Below are 22,800 nucleotides of genomic sequence, written 5' to 3' on the forward strand. Positions count from 1 at the left end.
CGCTTGAGAAATAATCATTCAATCGTTTCGTTTATTTCTTCACTTTCACTTAGTTTTACCAATTAATCAATTAACGACTTCATGGTAAACACTCCAAGGAAAGGACAAAAAAATGTTGTTTTTACAACGGTTTTCCCTTGTCCTCCAGTTTTCACTTTCCCTTCTCTTAAATAGCTTGGTACATATACAGTTTCTCTATTCTGTTGAAAAACTCTATGTTTTCGTTTACGCTTTCTTCTGACTTTTGCAGTTGTAGTTCCTTCTGGTTCTGGAGATTCGGTTATTTCAGTATCATTGTTTTCTTGCCCAATTGTCAAATCTTCTAATATACTTTTTGTTTTATCATTATCGACTTCGCCATTAAATTTTATTGTGTCATTACTATGTTCTTTTCCATTTAACTCTTCATTTACATCTTTTTTTTCATCATCGACACCTTCACCTCCTTCATATTTTCGGAATCCATTCTTCAAACTCTTCCAGTAATGTATTAACCCATCAGAAGCTATTATAATGTCTTTAGGAAAATAATTCTCCCTTCTCAAAACGTTACTTGGGTATGATTTTACGATGTGTACCGAAGGTTTCAAGATTTTGAATATTTCGTTATTGTACTGTACTTCACCTATTTTTTGGAAATCAATGTGATTTGGGAATTGGCCTTTTGTCATTTGTAACTGTAAGTAAACACAATCCAAGATTATTAGTTTTCACTATCAGGCCTACTTCTTCTTCATCCTTTTGGTTTTAATCCCGGTTGCACCCTCACCTCTCTGGAGAGGAGCCCAGACTATGCCTTTAACCATGGATTCTGATTTGGGTGAGTCAGGGCAGGAAGGAATTCCTGTCTGACCGTCGCAGGTTTACCTTAAGACACCTCTTCACAACCCGGGAGGCCTATAAAAGCGCGCCCCGAGTCTTCACCTTCGGACTATCAGCATTCACCAAGTTAAGTATCTTTCAGCGGTAACTTGCTGGATCTTGTGTCTATAGCTTAACCCACGACCTTTCTTGTAACGCTAGTCCATATAAAGTTTGTCTTTATTCCATAAATTTTTTATCATCTCTCATTTCTCTTACCTTTTTTTTTACTAAAACGCCACAACCTATAGCTTTTGGATGGATTTATCAGGCTAAGTGCACATGATTAAATTTCGTTTTTGTTTGACATACCTTCATTGATATAAAGTGTAACGAAATAACTAACATAATAAATGTAATTTTATCCATTATAATCAAGGTTTGTTTTGAAATTTTATTTGAAAATGCTAAGCCTCACTGGAGATTTACATAAAATGTTGATTGTGAGATTGACTTTTATTGACACATAAATCAAATATTTTACTCAAAGATACCTGTGGTTTTACTACATTTACTTGACTTATGTGGTTGTTAAAATATATATGTATGTAGGTTGCCACAATGAGGCATGTTACAGTGCTAGACCCGGTTAAATTGCTAGTTTCGGCGTGACCATAATTATGTAATCCATATTTGATATTTAAATTGTGATCTAAGGAATATAACGGTGTAAATAAAAATACAAAAATATAGTTTTACTTAAATATATTTTGCAACGTATTCTTACTAAAGCGTAAAACAAGATTTAGCCTCCCCGAAACATTCCGACGTGACTTGAACAAGTAGTATTCGATAAAAATGTAACATAAAATGAGAAAAACACATTTCAATTCGCTAGAAAACAATTTTCCAAAGTCATTATTTCAACAAATACAATTTCTCCATAAATAATAATAGTCAAGTTTAAAAAGAATTGGCTACCAACAAAACAAATGAATAAAAATAAAAATTGAAAAAAGTAATGAAGCTGTGCTTAAATTCATTAAAGACAATTTTAAAAACTTTGATTTACAATAAAAAGATGATAACACAACTTCAGTCCTTATTTCCCATACACGTAGAGTTACAGTTCCATCTTCAGCACAAACTCAATTGCACCGACAATCATTAATAAAATGCAATTAGACTAAAAATGAGGGTTACTTCAACCGCACATATTGTCCGTCGATATGATTCTTAATGTGAATAAAAATTCAGAATTAATGAATAATATCTAATTCAACTCTCTCAATCGATAAGGCGAACACAGAATTCACATTAAAAATTGTGAATATCTTTTATCATTTATTGAACTACCAATTAAGTTCAAAAATATGAGCAATAAAATAGCCAACTTATTTTTTTTTATAATACATGTGAATCAATATGTTTTTATACAAAAATGTTATATTATATAAAAATCAATTTGAATACATAAACCGACAAGAAAATATTATGCACGATTTCATAAAAAATACTTTATTACATTAATAGAAATGTCCGCAATAATAAATAAAGTAACTTCGCTTATTTATAATCTAGAAGGAAAATGTTTATTAAAAATGTATGGAACTTTTCTACTTATTGTATCTATATTTTCCTCCTAGGTGCTAGAAAATTAAAGCATTTTATTATTAGCTAAGATAAATCGCGAGATTACAGAACTGCTAATCTTTTTTCTAAACTAAAAATTATACCTAGTAATTTTTTTACAAATGATATTGTATGCATACAAATGATATCAACATTAGCCTTTCTTTCTTTTTTTTACAGAATAATGTTTTTATATAATGTTGGCAAAATAGCAAAACTTGAATTTTAAATATCATTCCTGTTGACGTTAAATCAAAGCCTTGTGATATTGTCTAAATACTAATATAATAAAAAAATGTTAAATTAATTGAAATAAATCTAATATTACGTTACATATCAACCAGATTTTTTTTATACAATACAGGATAACTGGGAGAGGTATGCACTATGCACCTACACACTTACAGACGCGGAACATACGTTTCATAAAAATATTTTACACTGCTAAGTGTTTAAATCTCTGTAAGTGTGCACTTATATTAATCACTATCATGACACAACTCATATTGAAGAAGTGTCGTAAGAAATAAACCTCTAAACGCATTGAACGATACGACAGACAGTCACTGGAATTTTATTTGAGTCCTTACCTTACTTACCTGCGCGCGAAACTGAGTTAAAATATTCGTTTCTTAAATATATGTACTGCAAGTTTATTCTACTCAAATGTTAAATGATTTTATTTTTACAAAAATATAATTATATATTAAAATAATAAATAAATACAAAAATTACATAGCAAGTGTGAATCATTTCCGTAGAACGTAGTGTGACCTTCTTTATAAATTTCCATACAATGCTACTTTATGTTGTCGCGTCACTCAATGCGTGTAGAGAGCAAAACCTGACTAGCGAATTGGTGGATATGTATCTTAATAATTATATTCGTCAGTGGGTATTATTATCACTACTATTTAATTATAATTGTAGTTAATTACAGGTGTTAGATTAAAATATATACTCACAGTTCATCTCAGATTAAAGTCAGAACAATTTATAAATGTTGATTTAAAAAAAAATTACGTTATTTTCTCGAAAACACACGGAATTTAATAAATTCTTTATAATCATTTGTTTCATTATTGATCTATAAATGAAATTATGCAAAATATGATTTTTTTGAATTGCAAAATTCGAAATCATAGTAATTTTATGTCCAATATAATATAATCTGTGTGTATGTATTTCATGTATTAAATAGTTTTTATAACAAAGAATAAAACAAATTAAGACTAGAATATTACCTTAACTCAGTCAGGAATTCGCTAAGCAGTTAACATAAGGAAAATTAAGAATATAATGTTAACGGACATTTTCAGAGTACGAATTCGTGGTAACGAATGATCTTGTTATAATGTAAATTATGACAAGGTTTTTAGAGATGATTTAAAAAATTGTTTAAAGAAAGAATTGTGCAAAAGTATTTAAAATCAGCTACGTCAAAAAGTTATGAAAAACAACTATTATTAAAAAATAATGTTATTATATTTACATTAACAATTGAATACACTAAATATTGCGAAGAGTCATAAGTTGACGTGTTAAAAAATTTGTATTAAATTTTATACACACAATATATGAAAAAATATATTCTTTGTGAGACATTATTACAATAAGTATTTTTGAAACAGCGATTTAATATGAAAATATAAGTATTTTACAATTATATTTACAAGTATAACGTATAACGAGGATGTGAGATGAATACTGATTGAAAAAAATATATTATTAAGACAATATAAAGGTTGCGTTTGTTTATGATTCCTATAATAAAGAAAAAGTATGCAGGAATTGTAACAAATGAAAAATTGCGATGCGTGTATTGTATAAGTATAGAGATATATACTTTAGAGATGACTAAGGAGAATAGTGTCTTTTTCAGTTAGATTTTAAAATCTTTGCCAAATCCTTTACGGCACTTACTCTATGCTGTTTTTTTGGGATACCTGTATCAAATAAGTCATCTGCGAATCGAACACATTACGTTAAAAAAAAAGAGTAAGTATATTTCTTTCTCGTCAATTTAATCAAGTAGAAGGCCAATTTAAGCAAGTGGAAGAATAAGGTACACTTTTTAAGCGATGGACTAGCGCCCTGTCCCTTTTTTTCAATCCCAATTCCATCATTAAGCCATCCAGCTAACATGACAATCGAGTTTTGGGACTATTGACTGTCTACAGCTAAGACACCATTAAGATTTTGTAGGGACTCAAGAAAGAGTGCGCTGTATTTGAGAGCAAACTCAATAGCAGCGCAGACGCAACATGATTCGGCGACGATTACCGGAAGGTTGGTAGACCCGTGGTGGGATAATGATGGCTACCGCATAAAAGATACGATGTGATTTTTGTATCACCATATAGTATAAAGCAAAGTCGCTTCCCGCGTCTATCCCTATGTCTGTCGGTATTTATGCTAAGATCATTTAAATTACACAACCGATATTGATGCTGATTTTTAAGATAAAAGGTTTATATGTATAAATGCTACCCGTACGTGTGTTCGTAATGAATCAGCATTGTTTTGATGTTTAAATATATGTTATAATACACGTATCGCAATGATAACTTGACTATTGCCTAGTTACTAAATAAGACGGATTAAAGAATTAGATCTTTTTAGTTTGGTTTATACAAGAATAATGTTATGAATGATTCAAAGCGTACTATCGCTTTAAGTGGTTAGATATAGGTACTCGACTATAAACCTTACGTTCTAGGTAGCTAGGTAAAAGATCACTTGAATTATTGCAGTGTTTTATCGGAAGCAGTGACTGAGGGCTTTCCATACACCAGTTTAAAGATAAGTACTATTTTTACTTGACTTACAGTAATGCGTTGAAATTGAAACTTTATAGATTTGTTTATAAGGTGGAATTTACGAAAAAAATTGATTCAGACTTAACCACGATTTTTCTTTTCATAAGTGACCACTCGTCATCAAAGGATGACAGTGGTTAAAATTGACAATTGCTTTAAAATAATTATCTTATTTTTTATCGTTAAATCAATAAATATCCAGAAAACTAATTGTAATTTTTTTACGTTTCCTACGAACAGTCAATGACAAAGAAACATATATTTATGTATTTATTTATATGACAATTTTATGAAAATTGTTGAACAAAATTATCGTACAAAAATTAGGTACTAAAAAAATTTAATTTAAATAAAATCCAACTATTTATAGCTCAATCCAATGCTTTACTATAACTCAAGGAGTGACGTCATCATTAAATTGGTGTGACAGCGCCCTCTCTATGATTATGTCTAAAACTATATTCTGATCGATTTTTATCGGATAATAATTTAATATAGCCATCCACAGATTTAAATCAATTAAGTATGTCTAAAGACTTTTGTCACATTTTTGAAAAATTTTTGTAAATGCAAAATGTTTTGGTATAAACGGTATAACACATTTATTTTCCTATTTATATTACTTAAAACCAATTTAAATTGTGTAAGTCTGTGGATTTCTTTATTTATTTAATATAATATTTTTACAGTTTAACTTAGGAACAGTTGGGAATATATAATGCCATTGTAAGGAACGTACATATCGACATTTAATGTATATTTCGGTAAAAAAATGCTCCAACTATACGATTTTATGGTACGAAGTAAATATTTGCAAAATATGTCTAAAAGACAAGTTTTAAAAAGACCCTGAATTTAATAGTTATTTGAACAGGCGTCTAAAAATTTATTTACAATTTATCAAATTATTTAAAAAACACCAATATCATCGATGACGTAAAAACTGACTTTAATTTCAAGAATTTTTTTATTTAAAAATATTTATTTTACACTTTTTTAATCTATGTAAGAATTTGACGAAGTTAGTTACCAATGAAATATTTGTATTTAAATAAGGAACAAAGAAAAATTAAGGCATTTTTCCTAATAAGGGACTGTAAAATGTGTATTATAAATTGTCAAGTCATAAATAAAGCAAAAATAAGTCTGATCCAGGTGTCTCACAAAATCGAGAGGAAGTAGCTCATTGACAATTTCTGATTCAATTCTAAAGTAGGTACCTTAATAAAAGGGGAAAATTAAATAATTCTAAATATTGTATCTTAACAAACACACAAAGAGACGCCGAAATCAGACTTATATTTACGTCCATAAAGTACAAATTTTAATATTTCGAAATTAAAATTTAAAATTTGAAAAAGATATTAGAACTTTTGACAGAAAAAAACCACTTAAGCTTTCTTTATCTCTAACCAGTTGTATCTATACTCCATTTTCAAATTATACAAATCCAGTAATAGGAAATCACTGGCACAAAAAGTTGCTATCGTATTCATAAGGTCACGCTTGAACATTTGAATTAAGAATCCATCTAACACTTATTGTGTACTTTCGACCCGAATTCATGTAAAATATCACATGCCATTTCCAAATCGTTTCGTGTGATGCCCAATGCTCTCACTACAATGTCTTTTGGATATCCCTCGCTCACCAAACGCGCAATGTAATCCAAATTAATGTTTTCGTACGATACGTTGTCACCGTACTTTCGGCCGTGCTTATCGTGGGTTAGCGGGTTGATTTTCTTTGCTGAAAAAAAAAAATTGTTTTAATAAAACTTATAATTAGTATAATATTTTCTAAAATCTAAATGTGAATAATTTTCTTAATCTAGCATTTAAATTAATTTGATTCATGAGTGTATTTATAATCAAAATGTTTTAGCGAGAAGTTAAAACATTTTGATTATAGCTAGCTAGTTAGCTGTTTTTTTAAATATTTTACTTTATTAGTATGTAGATTTTTGAGTTTTATTTATTCTGCACTGAACTTCGAATGTATGTAAGTATATTATATATTATAAATTTATATAGAGCAAATGAAATTTGATGTGACGTATAGTCAGACAAGCGATTCTTCTAATATACTACCTTGTCGAGGTACAAAACAAAAAACTAGCAGAAATTAAAAAGAAACAGATTTATACTTACGACCAACCGCTAACTCATTCTTCTCCACGGCCACATTTTCATACTGAGGTGTCTTCGCATCTTCCGAAGGGAATTTCGGCATCGTCGTGGATTTAGTGGGATGATGCTCTACACTTCCACTAGTAGTCGCTGGCAAAGACCTTTGTCGAGGCGGCGCGCGATTATCAACCTTATCCCTATCAAAACTAGACCTATCTACCGGCTTATCCGGAGGCCGTTCTGGCGGATGTCTAAATTCTATATGCCTATCCCTCTCTTGCCCGTGCGATTGATTTCCTATCCTACTCTGACTGACTCTCGTTTCTTGCCGACTTTCCAAAGGCAATTGTCTTTCGTTATTCCTATTTTCCTTATCTACGTGTCTGTCTAAAGGCACTCTGTTATCTAATCTGTCTTGTTTATCTGAATTCGTTATTCTATCTCTTTCTGTCAATCTAGTATCAAGTACGTTTCTTTCTTGTCTATCAAATCTTTCCGGTCGATTAGTTTCTGGTCTCTCATTTTTAATATCGATTCTTTCGATATTTTTATTCAATTCTCTCTCGTATCTGTCGGGTAAATGCCTATGTTCTGGTCGTTCTGGTGGTTTGTCAGCGTCTATTAGTCTATCTGATCTGTCTTGTTTATTATCTACAATTTTCGTCTCTTTGTCATGGCGTTCTGGCAATTTAATGTCGTGTCTCTCCGTTTTAGTTTCATTTTTTTCAATTCTATCAGGTAGGTTTTTGTTAGGTTCCGGTCTTTCGTCGGGTGGTCTTTCAGGGGGTGGGGCAGGGAGGGGTCTACTGTTTGATTGGGGGGTACACGCGCGTCTGGGTTTCTCAAACGCTCTCGGGTCAGGAGGTGGCACCTGAAAAATGTTAGAATTTTTTTATGACCCTTTTTAACATGACTCTTCTATCTTATATCTTTGTATCGAGCCGTTGATTCAAAAGTCAGAGTAGGTATGCTTGCTGGTATTACAAACTTCCCCTTGTATTTTTTTTTCTTTCCCATTTTACATTTGGGATTGTTTTACCACAAGCTAATTTGACCGGTACGGAAATAACAGTTTAACTATTTTTATTACTTTATTCAAACTTTCAAACAAACAAAATCTTCAGCTTTAATATTAGTATAGATTATGAATACTCATCGTAATAGATAGATATTCTTACCTCATGCCTAGTGTCAATGACCCCTGTGATGGTTTCAGTGGACCCAGTGATCACAGATGTCAGCCGATGTCTTGAGTCTGGCTCAGGTTCGAGGGATGATCTTCTTCTGGGTTCTAGAAGAATTATTGAATTTAGTAAACTGTTTGAGAACAAATGAATTAATATGTTTTTTTAACTGCTACATTGATATAATCAAGTACTTTTCCCTTACGAATAAGACCAAGCTAATAGTCTCGCAATAACTGTCACTATTTGAATCTCAATTCTATCATTTAGCAAAACATCTAAACGTGGCCTTGCAAGAGATATAGACGTGACTGTATGTACCTATGTATTATTTTTGTTATAGACTTCTCTAGATGAATATAAAGTGAGCTTTAATCATATTTATTTCTGTACAAATAAGATCTAGTTTCAATTCTCACCTTGCGCACTGGCTGTAGCTATATCTTGGACGCTCGAAGCGGCCATAATAGTAGGTTCTGCGGGCGAAAGACTCTTCCTGGGGGGTAACGGGGGGGCTCTTAGTTCCCCATACGCGTTCTCATTGGGGGCGGGGGCTTTGCGGGCGGCGCGGGGGGAGTGCCGCGGGGAGGCGGCGGGGGAGCGGACGGAGGGGCGGAGCGCGTCGATTGTTGAAGTCGCCGCGTTGAATTCTGCCCAGTCCTGTTCGGAAGAAAGTAATAAAGTTTTGATATTAGAATAGACCATATTTTAGATATTTTGTGCTTTGTGGTTTTCGGCTTTTTTGTAGAGGATCTCTTTTCAGTGGATGGTGTATACGTTAAGCCAACGGAAATCACGATCGATGTTATGTAGTCGGAAAAATGCTTACATAAACATTTGCATTTATTTTTGACAAAAAACATGGGATGAACAAAACACTTCAGTGCATAACTTAGTAAAGATGACTATCGGATTAATTCGTTCTTATCACACAATAATGAAGGAAATTAAAATATTTTTACAAAATTTAATAAAATAAAATATATTAAATAATTAAATTAACATTTGCTCATTTCTCTGATGAGGTCATGACTTTTTGTATAATCTCATTTCCTACAACTATATAGTACCTACATATTATAATTCTATATTACCTTTTTAAGAATACAAAATGTTTGAAACCACCATTATTCAAACATGCTGATGATACGGACCATCTTTATCTACAACTTTCCAAGTTAACGATAGTAAGATAGTTGTCTGCTGCCAACTTAGACCTCGCGAACAATTATTTTTTTTACAAAAATGTTCATATTTCAAATATTTCTTAACCGATATCGATGTCCCACAAAACTAGTTAGTTCTACATTCATTCATGTTTTTAATGTAGACAATGTGCATTCGTCTACTATTTAGATTTAGGAGATCTATATTTGTAAATTGACGTCCGATGAAAATGCTGCAGTGTAGTTTGTTCCGCCGCTTCTTCTACACATGCGCTTTGGAAGCAGTAGTAGTTAAAATTAGATTTAAGTTACGTGACGTCAATGAGTGATACCTTGTATCCAATTTTGAAAATAAATCTAGTCTATTCTAAACTAAAAAAAAATCAAATGCCACATCCTACACAAATTTCAGATTTCGTCAAAATCTGATCAACGGCTCGAAAGTTAAAAACATACATACACACAAAAATGTATTTTCTCCCCAAATTGATTGGTAACCACATTTGCTTCGCCCGTTCGGCCAATAAATGTGAAGATGTTATAAGCGTACACGGATGCATTTCCACAAGTAAATCATTTAGCAAACCCATTTTGATAAGCTCAATTTAGATTTAAAAAAAAACATGAGACTAAGAATCAAGCATTTAATCATAGGCATTGCCATAAAATAGGACAAATATCACTCCTATTTCAATCAAAAAGCATGCCAACGAGCAAGAAATAAATAAACAAAAAAAAAAACAACAAAAGCACGTATCACCAAGCGTATATTGTCAACATTATTACTTAATAAATAAGACTAAGACATCAATGGAAATAATTTACAAAAAAAAAGAACTCATATTGAAGGCCTTAATAGACATGTGAAATGAATAAAATTAACAATGCGAATTTCAAATTTAAAAAATTACAACAAAATTTAATTCGTAGTTTACATTTCACTCTCATAAATAGTTTATTTATAGTAAATAATACACAAAAAAGAATACTACCGTTTTAAGTACATAGAATAAAATTATGTACATTAATGGCATAATTGTGCAAAATACTTGAATTAACGTCAAAAGTAGATAATTATATATATTTATAGAAAAATACTAGAAGAAATCCTATTATGATATAACACAAAATTAACATTAAAGTTAACTCAAAAATTGTTTTCTCCATTCAATCAAATCAACTAATATTAAATTACGTATTGAAAGCAATATCTATTTGTATAGAGACATTGTTTTGTAAAGTATTAAATTAACTACCATTGCATTACGTATGTTGCTTTGTATAAAATGTATTGGAAGCAACTTATTTAAATATAACGTTTATATATTTCATTGAAGGTTGATTTATTTTCATCAGAAAAATCTTCGTGATATTTTTATCGTCACTTACATTTATTTAATGCATATTTTTTTTAGATAATCAAATAGAAAAATGAAACGAGTTTTACTACTTTCATTTCCACCACTCGCATAATTTCATGGGCTTTATACTCAACCTGTAATTGCGCTGCATATGCATTTATTTGATTATAAGAAGCATCAAAAGGCATTTAATTTCATGAAGGAAGGCGTATGTGACAAGAGATTTTTAATTTTTTATTATTTAATTACATTCGAAAATAAATTGCTCCCAATACAGGAAATAATGTCATTCTAAATTATAAATAATTAAATTAAATCTACAACCTAGATTTTTGTCGCTAAATAAATATTAATTGTGGCACGCAAAAAAAATAAAATAAAAATCATTCACATAATAAAAAATCAAATTCGTCAATAGTAAAGCTGTAATATGTTGCTTGTATAAAATGTAAAATAAAAAAAAAATAACTACTAATGAACGAATTGGTTAATTCCACTTTTTCTGTGAATATGACAAATCGATACGACCATTTATACTGTGACTTTTTAAATCACAAAAATACCAAGCAGAATTTTACACATTAAAAAAATAACGTCAAATATCGATAGTGAGTTATGTGAATTTGGTAAATGTTTTAATGATTGATTTTATTTTAAAGAATGGTAAAAAATATACAAAACTTCATAGGGAATTGTCTTACTGTCGATAAAAAGCGATGCTCTTTGTATTGTTGTAAACATAAAAAAATCTATCAAATCAATGTGTAAATCCATTATTTTATTTAATTTTTTTAAGTTTTCACACTTTTTTATTTCAATATTTTTCATTTTAATATTCAATTCAAATATTTCTCGAGTTCGTTAAAAGTTGTGTGACTCTTGTCCAAATTATAAGTAATATATATATTTTTACAACAACCGGGCATATATTACCCTAAAGAAAAGCGGTCGCCATCATGAATTTTATATTTACAACAATACGTGTGTCATACATATATATATATATATTTCCGAATGTGAGCACAAATGAAGTACAAATATTTAGAGTGGTAATGAATACTGTACATTTTTAATGGGAACATAGGCGCAGCATGTAAACAATTTTAAAACTTCCTTAAAATCAAGCATTCAAGATTTTTTTTTTATTTTGACTATACTTATAAATAGTTAATAATCTTTATATTTGTTTCTGGCCCCCCATAAGGGTGAATTAATGTTTTTATGTTTATCAAATATTTGTCCTTAATTTCTGCTATAATGTCAAAATAAGATAAATAAAATGGAATGTAATCGGTGTCCCGCCGTCGTGCAATCGTGCAACTAAGCATGCGGGGACTTTCGCTCGCGCCTCTGCGAACAAACAAACAGACGGACACGGTGACACACGAGCGGACATGCTTTACAAACTTGCTACTATATCTGTGCTGATTATAGAAAAAATTGAGTAATGTCACGATATACATACATATTACTATACTTAATATTATATTATACTTATTCACACGAACTTAAAAGTCAAAAACAGAACATCAATCTTTTAAATTTGAACGGTTAAAAAAAAGATACTAAAACTAATTATCTAAGTGTATTTTATTGACATGCCCTTTCCATTTTATTTGACCTCATTAGCATCAAAACTGAGATATAAAACGGATATAAACAATTCGTTTACAAAAAAGGTCCAATCAAAAAAAAAAATCAATAAAACAAACGATACTTTAAGGCTTTTAATTAACATCAGCACAGATGAGTAACAATCAATAATGAAACAGACAACAACAATGAAATGGTAAGCATCCATCAAACGAACATGCCAAACACAAAAATCCATGCTTAAAATAAAAAAGATAAACAAGGCAGTTCAAAATTTTTTTAGCGTCGCCATATAATCTTGATAATTTTATAATAAGGCCACTACTTTGAACCTACTTATGGTAGTAAACGCAAATTCAAATAATACCAACTCACTCTAGCCTTAAAAGTCCCCAATCATATTCGTAAACTTTAATATAAAATAAAATATATACTGATTGCCTAGTCTTGAATTTGAGTTTTAAGCTTGGTAATAAGGCCAACACTTATGATCAAAATTTAAAAAATACTAAGTTTTGTTAGGTGTTGACTGTCATTTCGTTTATAGTGAAACGTTTAAGTTTATAAAACTGTTCTGAATAACTTCTAGTTATAAAAATTGAATATTATACCTATTCACGAATGTCACATTCGTACTTGAAACCCACTTTAATCTAGTCAAATATTTGACACTAGAATTTTATGTCGACGGTAATAAGGCCAACTATTATTTTTAAAATATAAATTATCAATTAATTTTTAAGGAAACACTGAAATTTCTTTTACATATTATTTTGTAATTAAGGTGAAACTGCTACTTTATTATGAAGATAATAAGGCTTTATTTACCTCGGCATCGTCAATATCATCGGTCAGTCCGTTGAAGGCCGTATTTCTTGATGTCCAACCGTTGGAGTTGCTCGATATTGTTACGTCTATACCTGAAAGAACATATAATAGTAGTAAGTAAATACATATACTCGAATAATGGATATTGGCGTGACTATATGTATGTAAGTTAATAAATCTCAATTGGAAAGGGAAGGCCTAGACGAATGGTATCTTGATCAAATCATGGACATCCTGGTTAAAGGTCAGGTCAAGAGCACCCTTGGGATATCTAAAATGATGAGAGTGGATGAACTTGAAAAGAAATGTGTAGAGATCTCTGCCTACATACGTCACATCTATATTCATTGCGGGGTAGACGGAGCTAGCAGTCTTGAAAAGAATGAAAGACCACGTTCAGCTGTATGGCTTTATGATGCAATTGAGATTATTCAAACAGGACAGGTTGATAACCTATCGCCTACAAGAGGAATCCAACGTTATCCCTTAGTCTCCTTAAACGACATCCATGAGAAATATGCGAATAGAGAATATAGTGTAGTTTTATTTTAAAAAGCCGGGTAGGTACCACACGGCCTACCGCTCCAGAAATGAGGTGTGATCGCACACCGCCGCCATCTTGGTTCAACTTATACTCCGCAATACTCACTCGATCCGTTACACCCCGAGGAGCCGGACGACCCCGACGAGTTTGATGACACGGGCTTCACTGCAGTCTTTGTTGTGCTTCTGAAAAATGATGTTGTATGGATTAGTCGTTGAATCAGTCGGACGATTAGTCGTTTGCAAATATCATGACGTGGATAAGTTGACAAAAAAAACCAATCGATTTATTAGTCGACTGAAATTATTTACAGGAATCCTCCTGTAAATAATTTCAGTCGACTAATAAATCGATTGGTTTTTTTTGTCAACTAGAACAATTCAGCGTCAAGAAATAAACGACAAGTGGACTGATCAGTCTTAGTTCAGATTATTTTGAGTCGATCAGTGAATCAGGTTCAAAACTAACCGGAGCAATTATTTTTAAACTATTAAATTATTAAAATAATACATTGACAATTATCTATCGTGTACAACTCCCGTTTCACGTCATTATAAAAAGCAAAATTATTAAGAAATTTGTTAATTGACGTCCGGTGAAAATGCTGCAGTGTAGTTTGTTCCGCCGCTTCTTCTTCGGCGGCAGTAGTTATAATTAGATTTATGTGATGTGACGTCAATAAGTGATACCTTGTATCCAAATTTGAAAATAACTTGTATTCAAAAAAAAAAAACAAATTTGCAAATAAATCTGTTCTATTCTATTCTAAAAACAAATTTAAACTCACTTGGCGTCCGAATTGTTCCCCCTCCGCGGCGGGACGAACGCGTCGACGACCACTTGCTCGGTGCCTTTGATTTCCGCGCGACAGAACGGACAACCTTGCCCTTCTGAGTCCTGACAAATCGGAGAATACAATTATTCATTCATTCATTCATATGATCACGTCTGTATCCCTTGCGGGGTATACAGAGCCAGCAGTCCCGGAAGACTGATAGGCCGCGTTCAAAAAAAAAATCACTAATCTCAATAAAAACAATATAGACTATACTTTTGACCTCTCCACATCTCTCGTCCCATGGATGTCGTAAAAGGCGACTAATGAATAGACTAATAAACTTGAGGTTTTTCTTGTAGGAGATGGGCTAGCAACCTGTCACTATTTGAATCTTAATTCTATCATTAAACCATTCAGCTGAACGTGGGCCTTCGGTCTTTTCAAGACTGTCGACTTAGTCAATACCGTAAGGGATATAAACGTGCATAGCACAATCAAATACACAATCACGTCCATATCTCTTGCGGGATAGACAGAGCCAACAGTCTTAAAAAGACTGATAGGCCACGTTCAGCTGTTTGGCTTAATGATAGAATTGAGATTCAAATATTGACAGGTTGCTAGCATGTCGCCTAAAAGAAGAATCTCAAGTTTATAAGCATATCCCTTAGTCGCCTTTTACGACATCCACGTGGAAAAAGACCTGGGGTGGTCCTATTCTTTTTTCTATCGGTGCCGGGAACCACACGGCGCACGCGCATAAGATGTATGATGTAAACTCACAATTTGCCAGGCGGTGAGACACGGCGTACACAACAAATGACCGCACGGCTCTATTCTAATGTCTTTGTCGTTTTCAGCGCATATCTTGCACAGTTGAAACGTGCTACCTGCAACATATTATAAAAATTTGCGAATTATATATAGGTATATGCTTTTCTGACAAATTACACTGATTCAGTTAGCTTCGAAGTAAGTTCGATACTTGTGTCACGAGATACTAACTCAACGATACTATATTTTATAATAAATACTTATATAGATAAACATCCAAGACCCAGGGCCAATCAGAAAAAGTTCTTTTCTCATCATGCCCTGGTCGGGATTCGAACCCGGGACCTCCGGTGTCACAGACAAGCGTACTACCGCTGCGCCACAGAGGCCGTCAAAGAAAGATACTATATGAATGAACAAAAACTAACCCATTTCACAATACAACTCGTACTGTTCCTGTGTGACCGTTATGTGATCCTCGGCCGGTGATATGATCGCGCTGCTCAGATCAGGATTTACGTCACGGCCGTCCGGATATAGGTAGCTGAAACGATATAGTTATATTATCAAATATTATACATACATACATACATATCATCACGTCTATATCCCTTACGGGGTAGACAGAGCCAACAGTCTTGAAAAGACTGAATGGCCACGTTCAGCTATTTGTCTGTCACTGTTTGAATCTCAATTCTATCATTAAGCCAAACACCTGAACGTGGCCATTCAGTCTTTTCAAGACAGTTGGCACTGTCTACCCCGCAAGGGATATAGACGTGATGATATTTATGTACGTATGTTTAATAGTGTCTCTTCAGTGTTATCCTAAATTGTCTCTCTTAATCTGTTAAACGACGCTGTAAGAAGTTTGTGTTTTTGAGGAATTCTCTTGAGGGAATCTCAACAATAATCCTACTAATATTATAAATGCGAAAGTTTGTGAGTATATCAGTAAGGATGTTTGTTACTCTTTCACGCAACAACTACTGAACCGATTACAATGAAATTTGGTATGTAGGTAGCTGAAGACACAGAATAACATATAGGCTACTGTTAATCCCGGAGTTCCCGCGAGATTGATAAGGTTCCCATGCGGACGAGGTCGCGGGCGGCTTCTAGTTGTTACATACTAAGGCACCAAGGATTACACATTTTTATGTTTTTACCTTTCAACACCCTGGAAGAGAGTGCAATAAAGGTAATTTTAACTAGAAACTCGTAAAAATTGAGACTTTTTCTCACAGAGTTCCCGCGGGCAGCCACTAGTCACTACATAGTATAAAACAAAGCCGCTATTTTAGTCTGTTTGTCTGTATGCTTAAATCTTCATAATTACGCAACGGATTTTGATGCGGTTTTTTGTAACAGGTAGAGGATTTCAAGGATTCAAGAGGAAGGTTTTTATGTATAATAACATTTACAATTTTGCTCCCGTGCGAAGCCGGGGCGGGTCGCTAGTATAACATAAGATAAACTCACAATCCCTCTCTGTAGCCGTCCAGGAGCGCTTGCACCAAACTCTTATTTTGCGGTATCGTTTGTAGAATTTCTCCGTCCACCGTCACGTAACCAATAGCCCATTGGCCGAGCCGCGTGCAAGAGAGCCTGGAAACATTCGAGAAATAAATGGTACAAATCAAATACCTACTTACTATTTATTATGCAACAGATGAAATTTATGAAAAAACTGTGCCGTGTGGTTCCCGACACCAATAGGGAAAAAAAAATACCTATTCTTTTTTTACCACTCATATCTTTCCCATGTATGTCGTAAAAGACAACTAAGGGATATGCTTGTAAACTTTGGATTCTTCTTTTGGGCAATGGGGCTAGCAACCTGTACCTTTTGAAATCTCAATTCTAAAATGAAGCAAGCAACTGCTGAATGTGGCCTATCGGTCTTTTTAAGATTGTTAGCTCTCGTCTACCCCGCAAGGAATATGAACGTGATTATTTGTATGTATGTATGTACTTTTAATACTTTTTGTCTTCTAGAAAAATATGAGCAAAAAATCGATATGTGGGATGTTAATTAAACCAGGAGAAGCCAAAAATGTTATCTGTATATAATTTCCGTCTGTCCATCTATATATTCGTACTCGCAAACCGTGAAAACTATTTCTCCGATTTGAACGCGATTTTCTCAGTAGTGTCAATCTCGGTCCAACTAAAAAACAGGTAGGTACACAAAAAAACAAAATCAGTGAACATTAACAGCGACCAAATTCGCGTGCAATATATAAACGTAAGTACGGAATAAATATTACCTGAACACATAACTGCCCGCCTTATGTATATACTTCTGGAGCCTCGCCTTGACCTCGTCGTAGGTGAGAAAGGCCACGTAACCTGGATGGGTCACCGCCAGCAACTGCCAGTTGCGGAGAAGCGTACTCCACGGTTGGAACAATCTGGAATATGAGACGGGAATCTATACTAATATTATAAAGCTGAAGAGTTTGTTTGTTTGTTTGAACGCGCTAATCTCAGGAACTACTGGTTCGAATTGAAAAATTCTTTTTGCATTGAATAGACCATTTATCGAGGAAGGCTTTATAGGCTACATAACATTACGTTGCAACTATAAGGAGCAAATAAATAATGGAATATGTGAAATCTCGTGTCACAATGTTCGTTCCTGTAGTCATTAAATTTTGTGAGCATATTGAGTTGGTCTGAGAATCGGCTAACATCTATTTTTCATACCCCTTAGTGATAAGGCTTCTTCTGCATAAACGCTTTGGAACGGCAGAAAACTTGGTTATATAGGTAGTAATATAGGTATTTGGCGACAACTAATAATAAAGTTGTGAAACCAAAGATATGACAATAAATAATGTTCAAGTGACCAAAAATAAGGGAGAAAAAAATTGAATCTGAAAATTAAAAACAGTTAATGAGAACAAATATAGCCAATGACTCAGTTCAGATAGATGGCTTATGAAAAGAACTCTACCTCGTGAACACGTCGAACTCGAAGTTTGAGATGAAGTCGTTACAAGTGAGGTCTATCGTCGTCTTCAGCGCCATGGTCTCCAGGCCGGAAGATATCGGGTGCACGTTGTTCAGTTCCTCACGGAAGATCTTCCATGACACCAGAGTGCTGGGGAATAAGGGAAAATATAGGTCAGTATTTTTTCATTCGTTCATATAATCACTTCTATATTCCTATTAGTCAGAGCCAACAGTCTTGGAAAGACTGATAGGCCACGTCCAGCTGTTTGGCTTAATGATAGAATTGGGATTCAAATAGTAACATGTTGCTAGCATTTAAAACGAAGACTATTAAGTTTATTAGAGATTTTACGACATCCATGGGAAAGAGATGGAGTGGTCCTATTTCCTATTGGTGCCGGGAACCACACATCACCACGGTAAAAAAAAATGTGACGTAATAGGTTACCTAATTTCTGCGCCAGCCCGCGCCATTTTACTTCAGGGAAAACAATCGATCTAATGTAACAATCTGCATCAAATCCCGTGAGACGATATCCACCTAGTATGTAGTACCAACTCCTTCGGGAAAAGGAGGTGTAATTGCATGCATGTATGTATGTATGTATGAAGTCCACTAAAGCATTTAGCGCACCGCCCTCGGTAAATTACATACAGATGGACCCAAAAACGTAAGGGTTGCGATTTCTGAATAATTCAAGGGCTGAATCCGCATTTTACGGATGGTGGGTCTCCAACTTAAATTTTTAATAGCTTGCCAGTTTATTTATGTCGTAAGCCTTTTGCGTGGTGAAAATAATCTTTAGTCGGATGATCAAATTACAGCAACGAGAGATATATATTAAACAACAGAAATACGAACCTATTTAAGTTATTAATTACAAACACAAACATACAATGTCGTTATTGCTTACGGGGTTGACAGAGTCAGTAAATATAGAATAATTGTAGACCAAAACATATAGGTTAGTGATGAATTAGGGGTTCATAGATAGTGAAAGGTCGCTAGCGCGTCGTCTAAATGAGGGATCCCTATTATTGCCATAATATCTTAACCTTGATTAACTTACTATAATATGCGCGGGAGATCGCATTAGTAAACGCGGGAATCGTTATATCCTGTCCATAATATAAAAGAGAAAAAACTCGATACATACATACATATATTCACGTCTTCATCCCTTGTGGGGTAGACAGAGCTAAGAGTCTTAAAGACTGCTGTATGTATGTAAATACTCGATGTCACGCCAATATGTTTCACCTAAGTACGTGAACGAATGAATGAATCTAGAACCTACTAAAATATTAAAACGACAAGAGCAGTCCAATCTGAAATAATTATCGATAGATATTTGACAGGACAAAGGCAACATTCAATTCAGTAATTAAACGATGGATCGATTAATTTTGCGCTCGATTTAATGTACGAAAATGTCGGTCCGTCGATTTTAAAATAATTGCTTTTGTACTCTGATGCCTGTGTGCCCTGTCAATTAGTGAAATGAAATTCGGGATCCGATCCGGAGGGAACGTCTGGTCTTTTTCGATAAATGGATAGAATATTCGAAAATATTATAGCCGTGTGTATCGATATATATTTCCAAAAGAATATATATATTTCTTTTGCTTCGGCTGCACGGGTTTACTTTATCATGTTAATTATTATTTACATATGTGTTCAACAAAGTCTTACATTTCGGAACAATTCAAAGTGGAACCACGCTCTTATAAAAATCTAGGATTACAATGTCCACGAGTTTGCATGAAAAGATTGATAAAAATGGATGAAGCTAAAGACGCATAGATGCCATAAAAAGATGTAATCCTAGCTTGCCTATCCGGGAAAGAGGCGTGATGTGTAAGTATTTTACCTTCCTTACTTACCTAATAAACGCGACATGTGAATCATGAAAACGGTACATTATGGTGCTGTATCGATTCAGCCGAGCATGTGTCGCTGACTGTTCATATCATAGTAGGGTGACAATGCTGTTACCCAAAAAAGGGAAATGTATTAATCACATAGATGGATGAATTTACCCGTCCATTTCAGTTTGGTCCAAAGGTTCGACTGGCAGAGAATGCCTTGTGGCATTAAGTCCACCTGTTGTACATTTTACGTGCATAAAGTCTAAATAAATAAATAAAAATAAATAAATTTGGGTGACGAAAAAGAAGGATGCAGCATCGCGACAAGACGGAAGATAAAGTCTCTATCTATCCCTTGGGGAAAGAAGAAATTAATTATTATACTTAATTAAGAGTGTCTAATCTTTTTCTCAATCAATACAAAATATCAATGAATATTAAAAAATAAAAACAAGTACCGCTTGTTATTGAAAAAGCTAGCAAGGACTATTTCTTGAAGTGTCAACGTCCTTGCAACGATTATTTTTTCCCACTATAATATTCTGCCATTAGCCTATTATTCCTAGTAGTCTTTAGGGCCCGAAAGGCTAGGCAGCCTCATCGGTGACAGTGCCACTATTACCAACTAGCTACATTCAATTTTAAATATTTTATTTATATATTTTTTACCAAAGGCAAGTACATCATAATCGTAAGACAATAAATGTAATTTCAAGTAGATTTTTTCCAGAATTCTATTCCCAGAAATATGGTCACCTCTAGCTAACATGGCGGATTTCGTTGGCCCGATCCGGCGACCGGAAGCGGCGGGAAACGGCGCCGGTGCGGACGATGAAACTCATAGGTCCATAGGCGTCAACAGACAGATGTGCCTACATAAATATCTCTAGGAATGCATACATACATACATACGGTCACGTCTATATCCCTTGTGGGGTAGACAGAGTCAACTGTCTTGAAAAGACTGATCGGCCACGTTCAGCTATTTGGCTTATTGACAGTATTGAGATCCAAATAGTGACGGGTTGCTAGCCCATCGCCTAAAAAATAATCCCAAGTTTGTAAGCTTATCCCTTAGTCGCCTTTAAGGAAATCCATGGGAAAGAGATGAAGTGGTCCTATTCTTTTTTGTATTGGTGCCGGGAACCACACGGCATATCTACTACATCGCTCTAGGAATGCTTGCAACGAAAAACACTTTAAAACTTTATCATTCCTACACCACCTTCTTCCTCCTGACCTCCTCATTTTCACCTCATTCAAGATCCCGGGGTGTATATTTTGCGCGATCCTTGATTCTGTAAGTCTGGTTTTTACAAAAAGCCATTCCCGTCAGAGTTCCGCTAACTTTGCAAGGGCGGGATTATTAGATCATGGTTACACGTCCTGTTGACTGAAGGTTTCCTCACGGTATTTCCCGTCACCCTGAGATCATGATATACTACTTTATCGGTCCGATCACCAATAAACACATATCATCGCTTTATATTTTACGGGGGAGAAAGTGCCAAAAGACCAGATGTTTCCCTGCAAAAGTCTCTTGATTGACCTTAACAATTTGCGAAAGAGAAACATCTACCACATATTTTTCTTTCTACAATCACTTCTTGAATCACTGTCACAATATCAGAAAAGAAGGCCACGCAACAAAAAAACCAAAGATAAAATTACAATCAATATGGGCGTTGGCAAACAAAAATCAATATGAAGATTTAATCCAAGTCGGTGCCTTTAAAAGGTAACAGTCATTACAAATTCATACAACGCTAGCTCACCTCAATATAGTAGGTCAGCTTGGGCAAGAATAGACAATTAATATGGGGTAAGTGGATGCCAAATTAGGTGAATGGTATGTTCCGTGAAAATTTATCAATATGTGAGCGATGACTGTACCTACTGAATTCGTGGGAATTGACGAAATGACTATGAGATAAATATTTTAGAATGGGTGAATAACTCAGTTCAATACTAAAGTAATATGTGAGTAATTTAAAATCTTCAATATCTTCAGGCACATAAAACAATTTATCCGTGATTATTAGATGGTTTGATCACGTGGAAAGTATGAATGAAAGCAGGTTAACTAAGCAAATATACTAGACGAAGGCAAAAAGCCAGGTGAAAAGTGCCCTAAATCAACGAGCGTCCATTAATTAAATGATGAATTTGGATGAAGCGTTAGCAATATGCAGGGAACGTGGCAAGTGGAATGACGAGGTCTCTGCCTAGCCTTCCGGGAAAGAGGCGTGATTTTGTGTACTTATTATGTTAGATAAAATCGACGATCACAAATTCGATTACCTTCCTATAACATCCCGTAAAATGTAACGGTAAATTTTCATCAAAAAGGCTGTTAACAGTTCG

The 22,800-nt window shown here is 33.8% G+C and overlaps 1 protein-coding gene across 2 annotated transcripts in view; it reads right to left on the reverse strand.

Annotated features, from left to right (window-relative positions):
- Window positions 1–1,549: 1,549 nt before the first annotated feature.
- The window catches only part of LOC106140728 (E3 ubiquitin-protein ligase CBL), a 55,867-nt gene continuing 34,616 nt past the window's right edge, over window positions 1,550–22,800 (reverse strand). The window contains exons 2-13 of one of the 2 annotated variants that reach the window (XM_060952101.1): window positions 18,569–18,715; window positions 17,880–18,023; window positions 17,092–17,217; window positions 16,038–16,153; window positions 15,619–15,725; window positions 14,845–14,954; window positions 14,163–14,242; window positions 13,514–13,605; window positions 8,985–9,225; window positions 8,560–8,672; window positions 7,403–8,252; window positions 1,550–7,001 (exon numbers count right to left, since the gene is read on the reverse strand). In XM_060952101.1, the coding sequence (XP_060808084.1) occupies window positions 6,784–7,001; window positions 7,403–8,252; window positions 8,560–8,672; window positions 8,985–9,225; window positions 13,514–13,605; window positions 14,163–14,242; window positions 14,845–14,954; window positions 15,619–15,725; window positions 16,038–16,153; window positions 17,092–17,217; window positions 17,880–18,023; window positions 18,569–18,715 (2,344 nt within the window). In that variant the 3' untranslated portion in view covers window positions 1,550–6,783. Of the gene's footprint in view, window positions 7,002–7,402; window positions 8,253–8,559; window positions 8,673–8,984; window positions 9,226–10,668; window positions 12,443–13,513; window positions 13,606–14,162; window positions 14,243–14,844; window positions 14,955–15,618; window positions 15,726–16,037; window positions 16,154–17,091; window positions 17,218–17,879; window positions 18,024–18,568; window positions 18,716–22,800 lie in introns of those variants that run through there. The other variant, XM_060952102.1, reaches the window with a different exon arrangement.

Source organism: Amyelois transitella, chromosome 27 (genome assembly GCF_032362555.1).
Source record: "Amyelois transitella isolate CPQ chromosome 27, ilAmyTran1.1, whole genome shotgun sequence".
Lineage (NCBI taxonomy): Eukaryota > Metazoa > Arthropoda > Insecta > Lepidoptera > Pyralidae > Amyelois > Amyelois transitella.